The 20,683-nt window shown below is 43.6% G+C and overlaps 1 protein-coding gene across 1 annotated transcript; it reads right to left on the bottom strand.

Moving 5' to 3' along the window:
- Positions 1 to 489: 489 nt before the first annotated feature.
- On the bottom strand, positions 490 to 19,952 carry top3b (DNA topoisomerase III beta). Its single transcript, XM_048996483.1, has 17 exons — positions 19,570 to 19,952; positions 16,127 to 16,258; positions 14,911 to 15,017; positions 14,763 to 14,837; positions 14,443 to 14,639; positions 12,759 to 12,915; positions 12,296 to 12,409; positions 11,288 to 11,378; positions 10,756 to 10,910; positions 10,107 to 10,212; positions 9,268 to 9,414; positions 8,363 to 8,536; positions 6,726 to 6,854; positions 6,309 to 6,458; positions 3,065 to 3,165; positions 1,497 to 1,698; positions 490 to 1,063 (listed from the first exon to the last, which is right to left on the bottom strand). The coding sequence occupies exons 1-17, from the start codon at positions 19,637 to 19,639 to the stop codon at positions 579 to 581; spliced, it is 2,592 nt and encodes an 863-aa protein (XP_048852440.1). The 5' UTR covers positions 19,640 to 19,952; the 3' UTR covers positions 490 to 578.
- Positions 19,953 to 20,683: the final 731 nt, after the last annotated feature.

Below are 20,683 nucleotides of genomic sequence, written 5' to 3' on the forward strand. Positions count from 1 at the left end.
GCGCTATTCCTTAATGCATGGCTTATATAAACCTTAAACCTTTGCCTCAGACTGTAAAGCCGCACAATCATTTCCTTTTTCGCATATTCATAGGTTGCAGGTGTGTCTGATCTGTCTTCGGTAAAATTGTTATTTCTGTTTACTTACCTAGGACGTTTTTTTTCTTCAATTTTTACAGGCCTTCAAGAATTACAGATATTTGTAAAAATAAACATTAAAACTAAATTTTAAACCATTTTTTATTCAAAACGTTTAATTGGTTTTGTCCACAGTCAGTTTTAAGTAAGAAAAAATCTAGAACTAAAATGTAAGGAGTCAGCTCATACTGAATATAAAATACATTCCTCAGCCTCTAATATGCTACTTCTGAAATAGTGCTGCAAATTTGCTGTTTTCTGTGTTAAATGGACACTAAACTCTTTATTTGTAAAAGTAGAAACTACTGAATAAAAGTCATGGAAATAAAAGCCTTGCATTACAAGAAACAGGTGATTTTTTTTGTGTATAAATTTATTCTAAGTTAAATGAACACAGATAAACAGCGCTGATGTCAACAGGAACACTTAGATTGCTGTTCGCTAAACAAAGTACGCTGCCAGGGCGGCCATCTTGTCCTTAGGTTTCTTCGGGTTGCCTCTCCCTCCCGGACGTCGGCCCCGGCCTCGGCCCCGCCCTCCCTGCCGGCGGGCCTGGCCCCCACGATGCATGGGGTGCCTCATGGTGGCGTGCTTCAGTTCCACCAGGTCCTGGAAGACAGGGTCGCAGAAAACGCAGCCAGTGTGTTGGGTGGCGTTCCCAGGCAGTGGCGAATGTGCTTTACTGAAGTCCACGGAGACCAGGGCAGCCTCGCAGGCCTCGCAGCTCTCCGCCGTCACCTGCACGCGGTGCGCATGTTCAAAGAACTGCACAACCACGCTGCAACGGTTGCACGCCATCTTCCACTTGGGCCCTGAGGCGGGGTCCAGGGCCAGGACGCCGGCATCGCACTCCACACACTGGCCGATGCCCAGCGCGCTCAGTGAGTGTTGGCATGACGGGTGCGTGCACTCATTGCAGCCCATTCCTGTTTGTGACGGGGGGGCAGGGGTACAAGAGGGTTAGTCAATTACAGGCCAGGCACAAGCATGCCGCTCACAACAGGAAAAGGATTAATGCAATCTATATCACATCTAGCCCGCAGATCATCTACTTAATTAGCTAGACTAAAAAATAAACTTGACCAGACTCCTGACACAGACCAAGAAAATATACAAATCAAAAGGCTAAAAAAACTTTCATAAAAAAGATAAAGAATGCATGACTACTGTATGTTCACTGGGCTGTTTGTTGTATGACTGTCATATGGTTAATAACCAATGTTTTAATACAGTATTTATTTATGATATACGACATCCAAGCATCTTCCAGCTGTTTGTCCTTGGCATGGTCATGTGGGGTCTGCAGCTGAAACCCCTTAAATCTGATCAGCCACGTCACTGGCTGGTTATAAACTGCACCTTTCTTCATGTCCCTGAACGGTGGGTTGCTGTAGCAGTAGGGGCACAATGGGTAGCTCTTTCCCCGTGCCCCGGAGCTCCACAGCACCAGCTCGAAGTTGTCCAGCGGGCAGCGCAGTTCACGGTACAGCTTGATGGCACCGTTCTGCGGCAGGCTGTACGTCTCGTCGCAGTGTGAGCAATGGAGGCGGCTGGGCTTGGCCTAGGGGAGGGCATATACGCAAATCAAGGCTACATGCGGAGTAGCGATTCACTGGCGTATATCCAGCAGAACGACATGCTTGCATGGGGCCCCCTGTTGACCACAAACAGTCACTACACTAAATATCAAATAAACACCTTCTTTATGTAGCAGATGCTGAAGCAGCCTGTTCTGCTCACCAGCTAATAAAGCCACGATCTTCTGGCTCTTCTAGTTACATATTTATTACTATCCGGGGGGGGGGGATTCAAACTGGCTTCAAACACAACAAACCTGAGGAACTGGGCCAAACCTGAGGATAAATCTAAAAAAAAAATGTGGCTAAATCAAACCAACCAGTGTATTATGGAAACATACAGAGGTGCTCTTGATTACAACTTGACCAAACCTGATGAACATTTTGCAAGAAACATGATGAAAAAGGTGGACTTTCTTGGGAAGATGACAAGCAGTTGAATCTGTGAATCATTCAAAGCCAGTGGGACATTTATGATTTATTCATGGGGAGAGTACAGGGGGTAAGAGACCATTAATTTCAATGAGATTATTTCTGAGAAAAGGGCCAGACCCATCAGCCTAGCATTCAACAGCAATCAATGGCACTTATGCTGCCCAACCATCCAAGGACATGCCTTAATATTACAGGCAGCAATATAACATGAATAAAGCCTGGGAGGCAAATGTGCATCAAGGAGTTCATTCATTAAAACACAGGGATTGTGTCTATGTAAATAAGAGGCCTAGCAAGACCATGATGTCCTCGGTGGAACAGGACTGAATGATGATCGGCTGAGGAGGCCAGAATATGGGCTCTGAACCAGCAAGCCCCTCGAGTGAGACGAACAGCCAGGAGACGTGCTGCATATGTTTCCCAAAGGGGGAAAAGAGTAACTGGGAATTCTGGAAAACCACCATCAACAGAATCAGCAAAGGCAGGTAAGTAAAACCTGCTGAAGCCTACAAGGCAGGGTTGGGTGTCCGTGATCAGGTCCTGTGGCTGGCAGAGTGATGCCACTGTTAGACCCTTAAACAAGACCCTTAACCTCAACTGCGCCCAGGATGTTAGATGCTGGACAACCCTGCACTCTTATCCTTAGACTGATTCTCACCTGTACATGTGTTTGTCATTCTTTTGGAGACCATAATGGGATATGCGAGAGTTTTTCCTTGCACACTCATTGATAAGGAAAAAAGGTCTTATTTTTATCTTAAATGATGCTTGTACTGAAAAGTAAGTTTACATCTGTACCCTTCATCTCTTTATACAACTTCAAACGCAACTACACATGTATTAATTCATACCACGTTCAAAGGTCAAACAGCCGGGTCTTTACTGACTGGGTGGTGGCAGCACATGCACACTCACCTGGATGTATTTCATGAAGCGATGGCATTTGCCACAGCGTGACAGTGGCTTCCCTGTGTCTGCGATGGGCGAGAAGGAGACCTCCATCAGCTCATCCATGCCTGCAGGGGGCGGAAGGGAGCAGAAGAGGTCAGAAGATTAAGGAGCAGAAAAAGACCATGGCCCTTTCATGCAGTCAGGTGAAGCAGTCATGACGGGGCGTGTGCGTGTGTATATATGCGCATCTGTGTGTATGTACATGCATTGTATGTACATGCATTACAGGGGGGAAGGGGGGATTGGAACCACTCCAGTAATCAAAACTGGCCAATGTATACCCCTGGACCTCAACTCCCCGGTGTTCAATCCAAAGTTACATCCTTGTGTGTGTGTGGGTTAGGTTTATATTACATTGTGGGGGACCAAATGTCCCCCACAATGTAATAAAAACCTGTTATTTTGACTTTGTGGGGACAAATTTTCATTTCTTCTCCGAAGAAATGAAAGGAGAGTCCCCACAGAGATATAATTACAAACCTGTGTGTGTGTGTGTGTATGTGTGTGTGTGTGTGTGTGTGTGCGCGTGTGTGTCAGTCAGTCAGGCCTGGGAGGTCAAACTTCCTTATTCCAATAAAATTTGAAATTGCAAAATATTTACCCAATAAATATTTATTAGAATTTCTGAAGATTTCTGTAGGCTACTGTTCATGGATATAACACGTGTTTCCTCATTTTTGTTGCGCATTATGGTCCTGGTCACTTAACGTAGAATAAGAGATGCGCCACTAGGGGCAGACTTCCACAAATTTATTCACTGAGCCAGAATGGCTGAAACTAGCCTCCAAGAAACTGGTGAAATGATGTATGAATCACATGAAGAACGCAATGATATAGAAACTCCCAAGTACCTGAAAAGCCAAAACCCGTGGTACAGTGTATGGACTGTATGATGGTATGAAAAATTAGATATAGCCTGAAGCCCAGCTAGACATAGCCTAAACCGAAGGCAGCGTTGGATTGCATCATGGTTTCAGTTTTAACCCAAATGCATGTAGTAACAAAGTTAACTATTTAAGAAATATTCCTCCTATTTAAGAAATATTCCAAACAGCTAAAAATAGCTAAAATGCAGGTAACTGCTCTATTATAAAGGGTGCCTGGTAAGAGCCAGAGGCACTGCTGAGGGAATCAGCTAGTAAATGAAAATGAACTATTCACTTCCTCCCTGAATGACACCAAACACAAGGATCATCTTATAATGCATCTAAAATGATATTCAAGATGTATTTGATATAGGTCAGAATTGAAAAAAGTTATGTCTCTGAATGTGACAAAGCAAAAAAGTACATTAGTCAAATTTTCAGGGCTCGCAAAATCGCTAGCCCGACGTCCCGGGGCTACTGTGTCTTCCAGTCGGGCTACCAAAATCTATCTCAGCCCTGCCCGTCGGGCTATCATATGAATTCTTTCGCAAACGTAGCTGGGTAATTATGTCATTTTCGGGCATCGATGAGCCACTGTCAATATGTGATATATTGAAATCGCGTTTGAATTCGCGTTTGTTTTTTACTTTCACTTTGCGATCGTGAAACTGTGCATAGAGAGCGGCAGTACAGATTGGTCAGTGACGGATTAATTGCGCACCAATTCCACTGACATCGTTTTATCATACATTAGCTTACTATTAAAACGTGACAAGTGAAATCTCCCGCAGCAAGCTTAAACATGTGATAGAGGTTGATTGCGCAGAGAAAAATAATAAAAATAAATGGATTTACGCAGGTATTTTCGTTCTGCTGAACCAAATAAGACAGGTCAGGGTGAAGAAGGGACAGCCAAAGAAAAGCCTACCACAAAGCGGAAAAGTTATGGCAAATCAGACTATGAGGCAAAAAGAAAGCGCAGCTTTTTGGTTTCATTGACAAAAGAATTTCTGTGGCTGGAATATGACAAGCTAAATAACATAATGTTCTGCCGGGTGTGTCGTGAATTTCCCTCGATTTCTGACTCGGCAAGCGCCTTTGTTACTGGGACCAGTAATTTTAGGAAAGACCCCATCAGAACCCATGAGAAATCTCTGCATCACAAGAAATGCATTGGTGCTCAGTCTGCAGCATCTTTCCCAGAACAAACACAAATTGCAAAAAACATACTAAAAATAAACCAAGCACAACAAGAAGTCCTGAAAAAGCTGTTTAGAACAGCGTACTATGTTGCAAAGAGTGAACTACCATTGGCAAAATTTAGCAGCCTTTGCAAACTTCAAAAAGCAAATGGCCAAGATCTTGGTTCCACTTACATCAATGACCATGCTTGCAGAGAGTTTATTGGAGCAATAGCACAAACTTCAAGAAACCAGATCGAAAAGGAAATTCAAGAATGCAGGTTCTTATCCATTCGTGCAGATGGCAGTACAGAGACTGGTATAATAGAACAGGAGTTGGTTCATGTCGGGTATGTGAGAGATAATGGTGACATATCCACATACCTGATCAAATGTCAGCCAGTCAAGAGTGCAAATGCTGCAGGTATTTTAGAGGCTATTGATGGAGCAGTGAACACCATGGGTATAAGAGAAGACATATGGAAAAAGAAAGTAGCGTGTGCAAATTTTGATGGTGCTGCAGTGATGATGGGTGAGAAAACAGGAGTAACTGGGAGACTGAAACAGAGGATACCCCACATCATAACAATCTACTTTGTGGTACACTGAATGACTGCATGCAACTCTCCATTAATGGGGAAACAGTTCAATCTTTTTGCCCTGAGAAGTCAATTAGTTTCTGGATGTTTTCTGGAAAAGGTTCAAGACACCTGGATCATAAAACCCCGACAAGAACAAAGAGAAATGAAATGGAGGCCAATGCACAGAAAGAGAAAGCTGATGAAGGAGATGCTATGCCCTCAACGTCGAGTGGCATTTTCTCATCCATGACTTCAGTGGAAATTTCAGATTCAGAATCTGACAGACTGATTCATGTTCTACACAGTTCTTACAAGTTCATAGAAATTTCTGTTTAATTAGAACCAAATATTTGAGTAATTGTAATTTGTGTTTTAACAATTTTTTGATTGATGTTTTGTTTCCTTTACAATATTATACATTAAAAATAATCTATTATTTATTTGGGCTAGTTAAATTTATTTTGGGCTACCAAAAACTAAAGAGTGCCTGCCCGAAGGACTACCAAGGATTTTGAAATTTTGCGAGCCCTGCAAATGATTATAAAGTAAAATAAAGGGTTATCAATGAGGCCAGTCTTACTTGCGATGGAGTCTACAAAGTAGTGGAACTTCCTCTTGAAGATGTCCAGCGTGTGCAGCAGAACCTGCTGGAAGTCAGCCTTGCCCTGAGCGATGAGGCCGAGCTGCTTCTCAACCGCGCTGCGGATGGTGGGCAGCACCAGCTCAGCGTCTGCCTCGCACACACACAAGAACAGGCACAAAATTTAAGGAAAGATCTGCATGGGGTGATATAGGAGGGATTACAGTACATGTCTGCTTTTCAAACAGCTGACTGGATGATGAACTAGAGGCACCCAACGGCAGTATAAGAATGGCATGGCATGTATCCTCTTTTCAAACAGTTGATTAGGTCCCTCTAGTTCAACAACCAATGACAGTGCTGGAATAGCGTAAAACCAGTAACCAGTTCAGTCCAGGCCAACCAGCAGACACTCACCTATCCGGTAGTAGCCGTGCACCAGCACGACGCCCAGGTTGGTGGGCTTGAGCCGGCGGCCGCCTTCCACCGTGACGTAGTTCCTCTGGCAGATGTTGTTGATGTGGACAGGGATGCTTGCATCCGTTCCTGGAACACAGACACAGACACCAAATACTGAGACAGATTCATCTTGTACTTATCAAAGAATCGGTGATGGCACGGGTATGCTGACACTAGCCCATCTGTACCATGCTCGAGCACGTTTGACCCTCAAAGTCCAGTCCGTGTGATCACCCCATACCGTACCTGGGCCCGCTTGAAGATGTGAGCTAGGCATGCTTCAGTTGGACCTGGGCATGGTATGCATCTAGTGTGATCACTAACAATGACGTCAATAATGACTGACACATACATGCATACATGCACACTAGACATGAACTGGACCTTGGACGAACAAGTCGAGGAGGCTGAACAGATTGTCATGTTTTTTTGCAAAATCACACTGCAAAAAAAAAAAAAAGTTCACGTACGGATCGGGTAGCGGCAAACATTTACCAAAAACTTTGACAAAAGATCACTTTGGTCTATGGCAGAAGTACAGTGTTCGCTGGAGATTTGAGCTGACTAGAGTATCCAGGAACAACAGGATGTAACACAATAAAACTTTTAGATATTTGGTAAAATATGGGATTTTTTTTATACATGCAGCACAAATAAATAAAAATAATAACACTGCGCACTCGATAGATCTATGTACATCTTTGCACCCAAAATGACTCTAAATAAGCCACAAAATAAGGACATTAATTATGAACTCCACTGTGATGTGCAATAATGCTTCCCTTCCTATGTTTTCTTCAACATAAAAAGTTGCATGGAACGTTAAGTAAGATATAAGCGCAGAGCAACATGGGAATAGGGAGGAGGGAAATCGTGCTCAGACACAGTATAAGGCGACTAGGCCAAGTGTGAGCATGCTCTGATTGTGCTGTCAGGGACTGTGTGTGCAGAGCAGTTTAGCAGGTAGATAACACCCAGTGCTCTGGATTTCCTAAGCTTTTAGCATGTGACACACTTTTTCCGCATAACACTTCCCATCCTGATTTATTTCACTTGATTGGTGATGCAGTGGCGGTGCAGTGGTTAGCACTGTTGCCTCACACCTCTGGGACCCGGGTTCGAGTCTCCGCCTGGGTTACATGTGTGCAGAGTTTGCATGTTCTCCCCATGTCGTCGTGGGGTTTCCTCCGGTTTCCCCCCACAGTCCAAAAACATGCTGAGGCTAATTGGACTTGCTAAATTGCCCATAGGTGTGCATGTGTGAGTGAATGGTGTATGAGTGTGCCCTGTGATGGGCTGGCCCCCCATCCTGGGTTGTTCCCTGCCTCGTGCCCATTGCTTCCGGGATAGGCTCCGGACCCCCCGTGACCCAGTAGGATAAGCGGTTTGGAAAGTGGATGGTTGGATGATTCATTTAAATCATATATCTGTTTCTCTGCTTTATTCAGTTTTCTATTGAATAATTTCTGGAGAGCCGTTTCTCAGACATGAATTGGTAACTTTATGACCAGAAATCCAAGCTTCTAGGCCTACATGTCATGACATGACGCCCTTATCCCAAAAACCCCGCCCCCAAACCCATGAACACCACTGACCAATCCCGTGCTTCTCCATCAGCGTGATGAGCTCCGCCTCTGTGAGATAGTCAGGTGGGCTGGTCTGCTTCTCCACCAGCTTGATCTCATCCACAGTGAAGGTGTCTCCTGTCTCGCATGACGGCAGACTCTCCTCGACTGTCAACCCTTGCCAGGGCATGACCTCTGTGAAGCCTGTGGGGAATTGTCCATCATCAGTACAGTGCACTGCATGACCAGCGAGTACTGGCACTGACATACAGAAACAGCCTATGTCATGGGGGCCATACCCTTCCATCACAGATACACACATACATGTACTGTGGAGTGAGACAGATTTAACAATACACACAAAGGTTAATCTTATAAGTTAGTTAGTCTCATGGTACCCGAACTGCATTACAACTATGACTGAATCCCAGAGGCTCAGAATATGTAAATAATGCATAAATAATGTGTCTTCCTGCTAACCACTTGGAAATCAAACACACATGCTGTCAAATATTTGCTGAATTCTGCACACATGTTTTTACTGATAAATATCACATTTGTAATCCACGCTGAATTTTATTCTATCCTGGTGAAAATCTACAATTTTATACATGTTAATATGAATTAAAATTTAAATTGAAAATGCCCAATTAAATGTTTCGCTTAACTGCACCGTAACAATACTATTTATTGGTTAGTATATTTAGTTTTCTTTAGCAAGAAAAGCACTGATGGCAGGATTTGTGGACAATGCATGGCCAACAACTTTCTATACAATTATATTCAAATGTTGATCCAATTGGAATTTTACTCCAATTAATGTTTTAACTTGATTTAAATCAGTACCTCTCTGAATACGTTTCCTTTACCAAGATTTAAGGGCAGCATCTTAAGCACATGATTCAGAACAGCATCTAATGTGTACCAGACCCTACCAGCCGATAGCAGAGTTTTCCCCGTGCAGGAGAAGCTCTCTGTGCTGATGCTGAAGGCGATGGTGGTCTGGAGGTATTTGCAGTCCTGGCTGACAGTGGCGATGAAGTGCCGTGTGATGTACTCATACAGCCGCCAGCCATCACTTCCTGCAAGGAGGTTTAATCAAATTAAGAAAGATGGAAACAACAGCATCCATACTCATCCTTACAAAATTACCACTTTGATAAATTCCTTCATTGTAAAAGGATGTGTATTTTACAAAGGGAAATGGTCTAGTGTTTCTGTATATCGGGCACATGTAAGATATATGCTAAAAATATGCTTTTTAATATAATCAGTCCTTCTATGCATCTACTGCCAACACATATTCCATGATTATATAGTGCTTTTCAGAACACATTTGCTCTAAGGCACTTACCAGCAATATGTGGCCAAAAATATCTGTACAAATGTACTAAATTGTTAATAATACAGGGAAAGAAGGGAAAAATGCCAGAAGACAATGGAGGACATGTGGAAAAACTCCACATGGAGGAAGATAAAATCTCTGGGAAGGTTCATTGGGTGCCCAGGTCGCCCCAGCATGCCAACAATACATTTGACAAAGAAAAGGATGAGGGTGGAAATGAAGAGGTGCGTAAAGCTGAAAGCGCAGGACAGCGCAGGCGGTCAGCAGAGATGCGGTGAAGAATGGACACCACTGAACATCCGTGCCCTGTGGCTCATATACAGTCACCAGGTCACATGGCTATACAAGACTGGGTCTGCAATGAAACCCAGCATGAAACAGGTCTGCTCTCTGCATGTGCAGGTGCATTATGGGAAGGCGGAGGCCCACCCAGCTCGCTCTCAGACGCAGCTCTCATGGGGGTTATTGGGGGGTGGTCACCAGCATCCGCCCCCTTCCTGGGGCGGTTCAGTCCGTCCGCAAGCAACACCTTTACCTACAAGGATGAGACCCACATACTGTCACACAAAAAGTGCAGTTTTCTTGTGCGCCAATACCTTATATTTACTAAAATGGAGGACAGTACTGACTTTAGGATTCAAGCTCACAGCTTCCCAGAAAAGTACAAGTAGATGAAACAGCCACAGCACGCTGCTACTTGTGAAAATATATTGTGGCTTCTTAATGCTGCTATAGAAGGTCCTCTGTTCTGCTCCATGAGAAAGTAGAACTGCCAGACCCCAAAATAAAGCGTGAAACAGCAAAATGATATAACCACTGCCACTTGCTGACTGCTGTTTCACACACGCACTCACAGGTCACGGCAGTTTCCACAGGTGTTGCACAAACTGTATGAGAAGCTGTTATGAAGGTGGCAGAACAGGGAGAAAATCTCACCAGGTTTTAAGGTTTGCAAATCATGGAGCGAGGAAATCTTTAGGAAGTGTTTCAGCTGCACCATAAAACAAAAAAAGCAATATGATGAAACGAAAGCAGCTTCCTGTCGGCTGGCTGCCCGCTTGCCTTCAGACGGACTCACCGCATCAGCCCAGAAGGGGTTACTGGCCTGCTGCCGCAGGGTGCCCTTCAGGTCGAAGTTCTCGGGGTAATGCGTGGTCTCCGTGCGTGGGTAGCTGATGTAGCCCTGGGTGTAGAGGCGCTCTGCAATCTGCATAGTGTGCTGAGGACCCATACCTTAGAAAAGGATGCACCAGTATCACTGCAAAGACCTTGAGCTGATCAGTGCAGGGTACAATGAATGAGTGACCCCAGCACTCAGACAGATCCATACATGAATCCATCCATTTCCAACAGGCGTTAGAGGCAAAGTCATGGTGAACCGGGGCTAATCATAGGAAGCATGAGGTTTAGGGGTAACAGGATGTGCACACAACTCACAAATACACTCAAGAATCAATTCAAAGTCGGCAATTCACTTTAACACCATATATCTGAATGTAGGAGAACAACAGAAGACCCACTAACAAATAGATCTACTAAACCATGGTACAGCCTCCAAGTTAGAAACTTTAACTTAAATGTTTATTTAAATCTCGGTGTAAGGGCCTTACCAAGGGCAGAGCTGGCTACCCTGAGCATTTCCACCGTGTTCAGGGCCAGGGGTCTCTGCTTTACTTTCTCCTTCTTACTCACCGACTCCACCTGAACACATCAAGCACAAGTTGCCGTCCCTCATCACCATATAGGGCAGTGTATTGCAATCCAGTCCTCAGGGACCCTCAGACGGTTCACATTTTTGCTCTCTCCCAGCTGGAAAGGAGCAAACATGCGGACTGTCTGGAAAGGAGCTGGGAGGGAGCAAAAATGTGGACCGTTGGAGGGCTCCCAAGGACTAGGTCGGGAACCCGATTGGGAAACACTGATGTAGCTGCATTAAGGTGAATATTGTTTTTGATTGAATTTCAAATCTGATGACCTCACTGGTTTGATTGTGACCCAGATAATTTGACCAGGTCCAGTCCAGTTACCCAGTCTATACTATTTACACCAGACCTTCTCATATGCAGCAACAAGGAAGCCGACAGCTTCAGAGAACCAGCTTTTGTGGCTCCGGATTATGATGCCGCAATTTAATGAGCCACATGGTGCCATACTGAGGAAAAAAGAAACAAGTATAATACAACTACAGTATAATACACCTCAAAGAAGAATCTCAAGTATTCAAAAGAAATATCACTGTTACATTTAGGATGCCCTGATCAGGATAAGCTGCTGGACGATAAATGGATGGATGGATGGAGAGCTACATTGTTAGATATTGGCTTTGCTCAAGATCTTTTAAGACTTAAGGTCTGCAAAAATGTTTGATCCATATGTAAAACATATGTGAACATACTACTAAAGGAAAACCTTGTCCACCTTGTTCAAGACGACTCAGGTATCTTCCAGGAACACAAAGCTCACATTCAAACAACATCCCACTCTTAACAAGCCTCTGCAACAGAGCAATTACAATTTAAAGGGAGGAATCTGTGATAATGGGGATCAGGTGACAAAACACACAGCAGCATAAAACAGGGCATCAGGAGGTAAAACAGGGGAGCAGAGGTGCAGCCCACCCTCGCCTCACGGGACTCCTTGCTGATGTTGACGAACATCTGGCCGACCTCCCTGTCGAAGACTCGCATCCGGTCCCAGTCCAACATCACGGGGCTGTCCTTCCCCTTGAACACCTGGGGGGGGGGGGGGAACCACACAGCCAGAAGGCTAATGTTAGAGGGACAGGGACACGGACATGCACAATGGCTGGCAGCTCTACAATGAATGAGTGACTGAGACACTTCATCTTCATCTGGAGCTACGAGCTCCTTTTACCATAAAACATAATGCAGGCTTAGTCAGTGCCAGGCCTTCCTGCAATCCTGGATAAGTGCTTGGAGGATGGATGGATGGATGGATGGATGGATGGATATAATGCTGCCTGGTTCCCTCTCTCTCCTCACCATCTGTTATACAGCTTCTGAGGTGCCATGGCATCCGATCTGAGGGCAAAAAGCCCTTGCTGAGCTTTACCTCACTCACCTTAGCCTGGATCACCCAGTAGGTCTCAGATTTGAAAGACTGGATCTTATCATGGCGCTCCACACAGAAGCCCAGGGTGGGGGTTTGGCAGGGTCCAAAGGAGATCAGCGAGGAGTCCAGGTTGCCATATTTCCCTTGGAAATATTTGGTTTGAAACCTGGAACAAAGAATTGTTGTCCTTATAAAAAAATAAGCAACACCCCCCAAAAAATCATCCACAATGACAAGCAATTTAAATCCAAAAGAAACTAAAATACAAAAAAACAGAACAGGTGGGATTTCGCCAAGTCAGATTACTCCATGAAATACAGGGAGTTCAATTCCTTATATAAAAGCTGAGCACTGGTGCAGGGAGCACTGAGGGTTAGCGATGGGTGAAATGACGATGCCATCCGCGATTGACGATATCAGACAGTGAGCCTGTGTTCATATGTGACACCAACTGAGGCTCCACACAAAGCAGGACAACAGAATGATTTATCACTTGGCTTTCAGTTCAGCCCTCTAGCCTACGTTCCTGATGCACTTTAAACTCCTGCTATTGGTACATGACAGTATCAGTGTATGTAAATATTTGGATGTTTAGATGGGGGGGGTGTGAGTAAAAGCTGTCAGTCGATTGGGGGTGTGGGTGCTGAAACACTGGGTAAGCAGACGATCCATAGCCTTTCCCCTGGAAGAGGCCGGCTTGTTTGTTTTAGGGGGAACGCCTATATTAAAAAGTATAATTCGAATAGTCTTGGGTGGTTCCCTTTTGGGGGGGTCGGGGGGCCTAGCCGATGAATGCCCCACATGATGCGAACCCTGTTTTAGATGGTTCATGACATGTTTTTAGATCATAATTAAATTGGCCTGCCGACTGATCATTTTCCACAAACTAAAAAAATGGCGATAATCTAATAACGTGACCAGAACCACACCCCGTCCAACCCAGAACCACCCCCCGTCCAACCCAGAACCACCCCCCGTCCAACCCAGAACCACCCCAAGCCCCAGCCCCGAATTGCAAGTTTTAATGTCAGCTGTATAGCAGATTAGCTGTATATTGGCTAAAAAAAATGTAAGCTCTTCGCTTGTGTGTGTGTGTGTTGGGTGATGCAATATTATTGTTTTACCTGATATTTTAAAATTAAAATATCAAAATATCACATATTTTTATAAATATCCCCCAGCCCTACAGTGGATACGACTTCAAAAAGCCTGCCAAAGACAATAAGCCTTTCTGCTAATTCCATAAGCAAAGTATTTAACCTGGAGTTCCTCAGTAGTTCGATTTCAAGGAAATAAATTAATCAAAGTAAATTGCAGGTTGTTTCACAGCAATTTTAACTTTGATTCTTTATATTATCAGGTAATACGATGTTTGTGCTCATGTGAAAAGCTCATAGAACCTCAACAAAGTCTTTAAATATATTTGTATAAACGGCTAATCTCTTTTCACCCCATTGTACATTGCAAACTCCTGTTAGAAGAGTATACCATCTCCCAGGCCCTGCCCCCTCTACGGTCTGACTACTTTTTATTCATTTAGAAGATGCGTTGATCCAAAGCACCGTACGTTTGGCAGGGTCAGCCAATCCCTGGAGAAGCTGGGGTTAAGGACTTACTCAGGGGCCCAATGGTAAAACCACGTCCGATCACAGGCTCAGCATCATAAGCCGCCAAACCACACCGGTCCACATACCGTGTAAAGGCACAGCCGATGCGCAGATCCAGCTCCTGGCGGGCATCCACAGACAGAGCTTCGTTGCGGTTGGGCTGCCCCAGGCGGTTCATGGCGTTGCAGATATCTGTGTCAGTGATGGAGCTGAACTTGGCCCGGTACACGGTCTGCTCATTACTAAAAGCCCTGTTCATCACCGGCTGGATAGCGTCCAGTACCTGTAAAAACAATGGATTGCACTGGCTTCATCAGAACTAAACATCAATATTTACAGAAGCACAAATAAAAATACCGCCATTTCTCATACTTTTAAATCATGTCCATCTCCTTAGGAGCATTACCTCAAAACAGATGTTTTCACCCTCTTTGTCACAGTCCAGCCACAAAACAACAGAGTCACATCCCTTGGCTTCTACCTGGAAGAAAATGGAGTATGAGGAACCATTGTTCATGGGTGACCAGAAAGCATCCAGCCAATCAGAGCCTTACCTGCAGGAACTTGACCATGTTCAGCTTGGGGTTCGCTTCCTTCTTCTCTGTGGGAGCTTTGCTGAAGAGCTCAGCGGGGTCCACCTTGTCCCAGTTATTATACTTCCCTGCATATGCCAAATATACACATATATACTCAGCCACACAATATGACTGCTGCGCGACAGAGGGACATTACTGCTCGTCCACACAAGTGAAAAGCCTCTCTTTTGCTTCCCTAAATTTACGAAACACTGCAGTCACTCCATGCCAGCTGCAGAGCTTTGAGAAGATGACATGTGATCCCCTGAACCAGACTGCTACTGACACCAAATTCTTTTGCATAGCCAAAACATTATGACCACCCGCCTAATATACTGTTGGTCCTTCTTGTGCCACCAAAACAGCTGTGACAATAAAAGCCTATTTGATTTGATTTGATTTTGATCGAGGCACAATCTGCAAGACCTCTGAAGGTGTCCTGGGGTATCTGACACCAAGATATCAGCAGCAGATTCCTAAAGTCCCTTGAACTGCATGCTGGAGCCATCTCTTTAACCCTAACCCTTCTTCCACTGGTCCACGGTCCAGTCCTGATGATCACATGCCCAATGTACACAGTTCCGCTGGTGGAGAATGGACACTCTGACCAGTCTGCTGTCTGCAGCCCCATACGCAGCAGGGTGTGATAGACTGTGTGTTGTCATTCAGCTATTTCATGCGCAGCAATATTCCATCAGTTGCCCCACAGTAACCCTTCTGCCACTCGGTACCAGGCAGGACAGCCTCCGCTGCCCCTGAGCATCAGTGAGCCCTGGGCACCCGACAGTCTGTCACCAGTTCCTGGTTTTTCCCTCCTCCAACCACGGTCGGTAGGTACTGACCACCAATGGTACCTTAGAAGCCTTGCTGTTATGGAGAAGCTCCGACCCAATCGTCTGGCCGTGCCAATTTGCCCCTTTCCAGTCACTCATCCTTCACACTTGTCCAATTCTCCTACATTCAACTCACCGCCTATGAAAACGTGCTGTTCACTTGCCATTTAATATATCCCAGATCTTGATTAGCACACCACATTACAGGTGGTCGTAATGTTTTGGCTCTTCGGTGTATATGTTGGGAATAAACTGGTGAGCTAAACTGTAATAGCCGAATGTGGCTAATTGGAAAATCCATGTGACCAACAGTTTACAAGTAAAACCACCAAAACAGATCTGGAAATAAAAAAAACACCCACCTATGAAGTCCAGGCTCATCACATGACCACAGACAGATGTCATCTTGAAGCGGACAGCCTGGCCCATGAAGCTGCCGGCGTACTCATGCACTGAGCACGCTCCGTTCAGGCCCTTGCGGCTAATGCAGTTACCTGGAGCAAGAGAAACAGAGAAGTCTGACTGGCTGATGCAAAGAACTCAAGTGACCTTAATGAAAGTCAAATACAGTAGATGTGCCTCCTACTCACGATTTCCTATACTCAAAAAATACAATTAATATGCTCACAGAATTTTATAGTATTTTAGGGCCAATATATTTTAATTAAGCATCAAAAATTATGCTTTCTTCCACGATAATGACAAAACATTAAAATAGAGAATGACGCAATTGGCTAATGCATTGGCCCGTCAAGGCCAGTGACAGACAAGGGCCTGTGACGCTCTTCCAAATGGGCCCACATTCACTGTACCGGCATAAATACTGCAGCAGGGGCCGCGGGACACAGAAGCCCGTCACCCAGCACATCTTCCCTGCTCCCCAAGTCCGAATTTGGAGCCAACCGTACGGCAGAATGACACGCCTGCAGGTAAGATGGGCTGTGCCTCGCTGCAGCATCACTAATAATTGTTTGTGAGTCTGTTCTCTGGTGACCATAATATCACTGGATAGCCATTACACTTAAGCAAGAACTGTATAGCCCAACAAGGATGTTTGAATCAAAGGCTAAACTGTGAAGAATCTGAGCCTTATTGAAGTAGATACATCATTGCTAAATCTTTCTCAAATTAACGATATGTGCAAGACCTCTTACTGGACATCTCACGCTAGAATCATAACGCTCTGCATTTCTTTAGCACTGTTGTCATATAAAATTGCACTCCTGAAATCCAACAGATTTTTCTTCTAGAACAAACTAGATTTACCGGATTTAACCACCAGCCTACTTTAGTTCACTTCTTCATACAGCAAGAGCACAAAGGTATTGTTTTCAGTTAAAGTTATTAACACAAATCCGTCCATTTTCCATAATACTTATCTAGAATGGTAATGTGGGGAGTTTATACCCCATTCCAGCAAACACAGGGTACAAGGCAGGGTATACTATGGACTGGATGCCAGTCCGTCATACAGCACACACTCCCAGAATACCCATTCATCTAACCCCACCACACACAGACACAGACACACACACACACACAGACAGACAGACAGACAGACAGACAAACACGGACGCACACAGCACCCCGAGCAAGACTCAAGCATCCAGGCTAACCACTTACGCCTCCATGCCATCTTCATTTCATAAATTAGGGTTTGGTTTTATTTACTTCAAATTGCCATGATTAGTTTTAACTTAAACTCTTTCAGCTCGCACATCTGTGCTGCCTTGTCTTGTGGGGGCTCACTCCCAGTCAAGGTAACCCACTGACCAGTCAGTGTGTGGACGAGTCATTCTGCCTGGAAAGCCTGGAGGAGCTACACTTACCACACATTACCATGGCCAATAGCATCAATGAGAGGAGCATCGCACCCTGGACGTATGTGTGAGTGAACATCAGAGTCATACTATTATGCAAACTTGCAATACAAATAAGTCTGTTTTTTGTTACAATGCCTTGTACAGTATTATTAATCTTTAAAAGAAAGTTCTTTTCTGTGCTGGGGGTATATAAATATAAAAAGCAAAAATGTCATTCTTTTCCATCCATCCATCCATTTTTAAATATTAAATATTCAGTAATTTCAAACATATCAGCATGGGATATCTAAAAAAACAGTCCAATTGACAATCAATGTGAAGGTCAACAACAACCTGTTTTGCTTTTTAAAGTCTTAGTCTCAGCATTTAGAGCTGTGGCGAAACACAGATTGACATTACAGTAAAACCTTGGATTGCGAGTAATTTGGTTTGCGAGTGTTTTGCATGACGAGCAATTTTTTTTTTAATGAATTCTAACTTGATAAATGAGCGAGATCTTGCAATACAAGTATTATGTATACGCTTTGTCTACCGAGCATTACGGAATCACAGCTGAGCCAATGGAGCTCCTCTCTCTCTCACTGCGGGACTGTGGGCAATCATCTCCCATGCTCTGTCTCAGTCAGCGTGCCTCACTCGTATAGTCAAAATTTTATAGAAAAGCACCACTCAAATAAGAGCGTGGCAGTGCAAGCAATTAATCTGTTTAAAGACAATGCAATGTCCACATTTCCGCAAAATTGAAAAGGTGGCAAAAGTGGCTGTCGTTGGATAGGTTGCTTGTTAAAGTTACACAAAAAGAAAAATATTCCAGTGAGCCAACAGATAGCAGTGATTCTGTTAGTTATAGTGAAAGTAGTCCTACAAAATAACCCTCCTCTTCTCCCTCACACCATCCATGATTCTTTTCAAAGGTAAAGTGCAGGTTAATTTGTTTTATGTATTTTTACTGTATATCTTTTATTAATCAATTTTATATGAATATTTTTGGGTTGTGGAACGAACCATCTGAATTTCCATTATTTCTAATGGGAAAATTCATTTTCATATGAGTGCTTTGGATTACAAGCACGTTTCCCAAACAAAGTTTGCTCGTAAACCAAGGTACCACTGTACTACAATTTTCTGTTTACTTGTGAAAATGTCTCAGAAGATTCAGTTGTACTGATCTGAACAATTTCTTTATTTTGCTCTTTGCCTTTCAGAGAAAGAATTGATTTACACAGAGTTCCTGCAATCATCCATGAAGCCAAGTGTCTCACAAGCCATTCCTGCACTGGTGTGGAAGGCTACTCCAGCTTAGAAACCATACCCATCTCCATAAAAATGCCTGTACTGAAAAAAAACAGAAAATGCCCATTCTTTTCCCTCGAGTTTGAAACCGTTAGTATAGCCTGTCTATGTGCTACCTCCAGGCAGTCCTAAACTTGTTACATAACTCAGAACAGAGTGAACTGTTATTTTAGAGTGGACAGTTATTTACAGTTGTTTTAATAGTCCGAGGATACCAGAATAAACAGCATTTTATGACAAGCTCCGTGTGTTTCATTAGTAACCAGTGTTACACACATGTTCTTAGAAACAAATAAATCAGATAAACAAATTAAAATACTGATTAAAAAACGACAAATTTAAAAACTAAACATTGCAAACAGTTTATAACATACAACAAACGAGTAAAAATAAATTCGTTGAAAGGTTATCGGAGTATCAGACATACTTTCAATATCAACAAACAAACTGACACCTCCGGCACCTGTCCGGTCCCCCCCCCCCATTTCAAACTTACGTTGCGGGTTTGTTAACAGACATCTACGATGAGAACACCCGTAGAGTCCTCATCAAGTGTAACAGCAAAGATGCATGTACTTAAACTAAAGCCGACATGCTAATGATTAAATATTCAATATGAGCCTAACATACCGTCCATTTTCCGATACATAAATCCCATTATATCTTCGGTGAACTTCAGGAAAACCTACCTTTAGACAAAATTTTTGCGATCGACTGTGCCAGCGACGGTTTCTCGGCCACCATAATAACCGTCTTCATCGTGGCGAAACGACAGAGAAAAGAGCCGGGGAAAAACTATGGATAAACGCCCTTATAATGCGAACTCTCCCCCGGCAACGACCAGTTCTCCAAACCGTAATTAATGCATTGCTAATATCTATAATGCATATCAAATTGAAATTAACAGATGTGTTTATATAAAATAAGTACTAATATGTCAAATTTTCCTTTAGATACAATGAATTCAATTGAATATTGAGTGCAACGAATAAAATTCATAACTAGGTACAGGACGTCGCCATGACAGTCTTACGTCATGACACTTCCGGTTAATGCCGGAAGGAACTTCCACGTGTGCCGCTGCACTGTGATGGTCGAAGACTTGGTCTCTATGTGCAAATTACGGTCTTTAATTTCAGATATTATTGTCTGCGGTGTTAATTCACAACTTTCCATTACAATTCAAGAAATTAATATAATGTTAAACTAATTGTTTCGATTGTGATTAACAGATTTCAGTGATAGTACGAAAACATCTCTGATATCTTACAGATACGGTAATATGTGCGTTTATGCTCTGTGCATTTTTTCTTGTGTAACCGGAAAATTAAACATAAAGTTCAAAATGTCTGATTTAGTAGTTTGTGGGAAGCTCGGGTAACACCCAGTACCTATACTTCATTTTACACCTGCTGTTTTCCTGCATGTTGGTAAGAGGTTTTCATCAGCAATTCACTTCTTTTTTTAATTCAGTCTATCAGATTGATCAGCAGCAAAGTCTGCAGTTGTTCGAGATTGTATGTATCCTACACATCTTTCGAATGGTTGATCTTTTCATAACCATTTGACATGCTACTCACTTGAAAATAACCACTTCCCGGTAAAGCTAGTAACAATGCCAGTGATAAATGTGATTATCGGTACCAAAACGTATGGCCTCTTCAGCTTTAAAAAATGTTCTCCTTAATCTCACCAGGGGATCGCACTGACCTTTGCAAGGCACTAGTTCTACCGCATTATAATAACGGGATCATCTGTAGAATGCGCTGGCCAAGTTAATCACATTAAGTTACGCGATGTGTC

This window comes from Brienomyrus brachyistius, chromosome 2 (genome assembly GCF_023856365.1).
Source record: "Brienomyrus brachyistius isolate T26 chromosome 2, BBRACH_0.4, whole genome shotgun sequence".
In the NCBI taxonomy this organism is placed as follows: Eukaryota; Metazoa; Chordata; class Actinopteri; order Osteoglossiformes; family Mormyridae; genus Brienomyrus; species Brienomyrus brachyistius.

Bases quoted from the DNA above. Each gene is read 5' to 3' on its own strand.
- top3b (XM_048996483.1), bottom strand. From the start codon at position 19,639: ATGAAGACGGTTATTATGGTGGCCGAGAAACCGTCGCTGGCACAGTCG. The intron at 14,640-14,762 runs GTAATGCTCCTA...TTGTTTTTACAG, and splicing joins GTGAAAACATCTGTTTTGAG to GTACTGGACGCTATCCAGCC. The intron at 12,916-14,442 runs GTATGTGGACCG...TCTTTGTTCCAG, and splicing joins ATCGGCTGTGCCTTTACACG to GTTTCAAACCAAATATTTCC.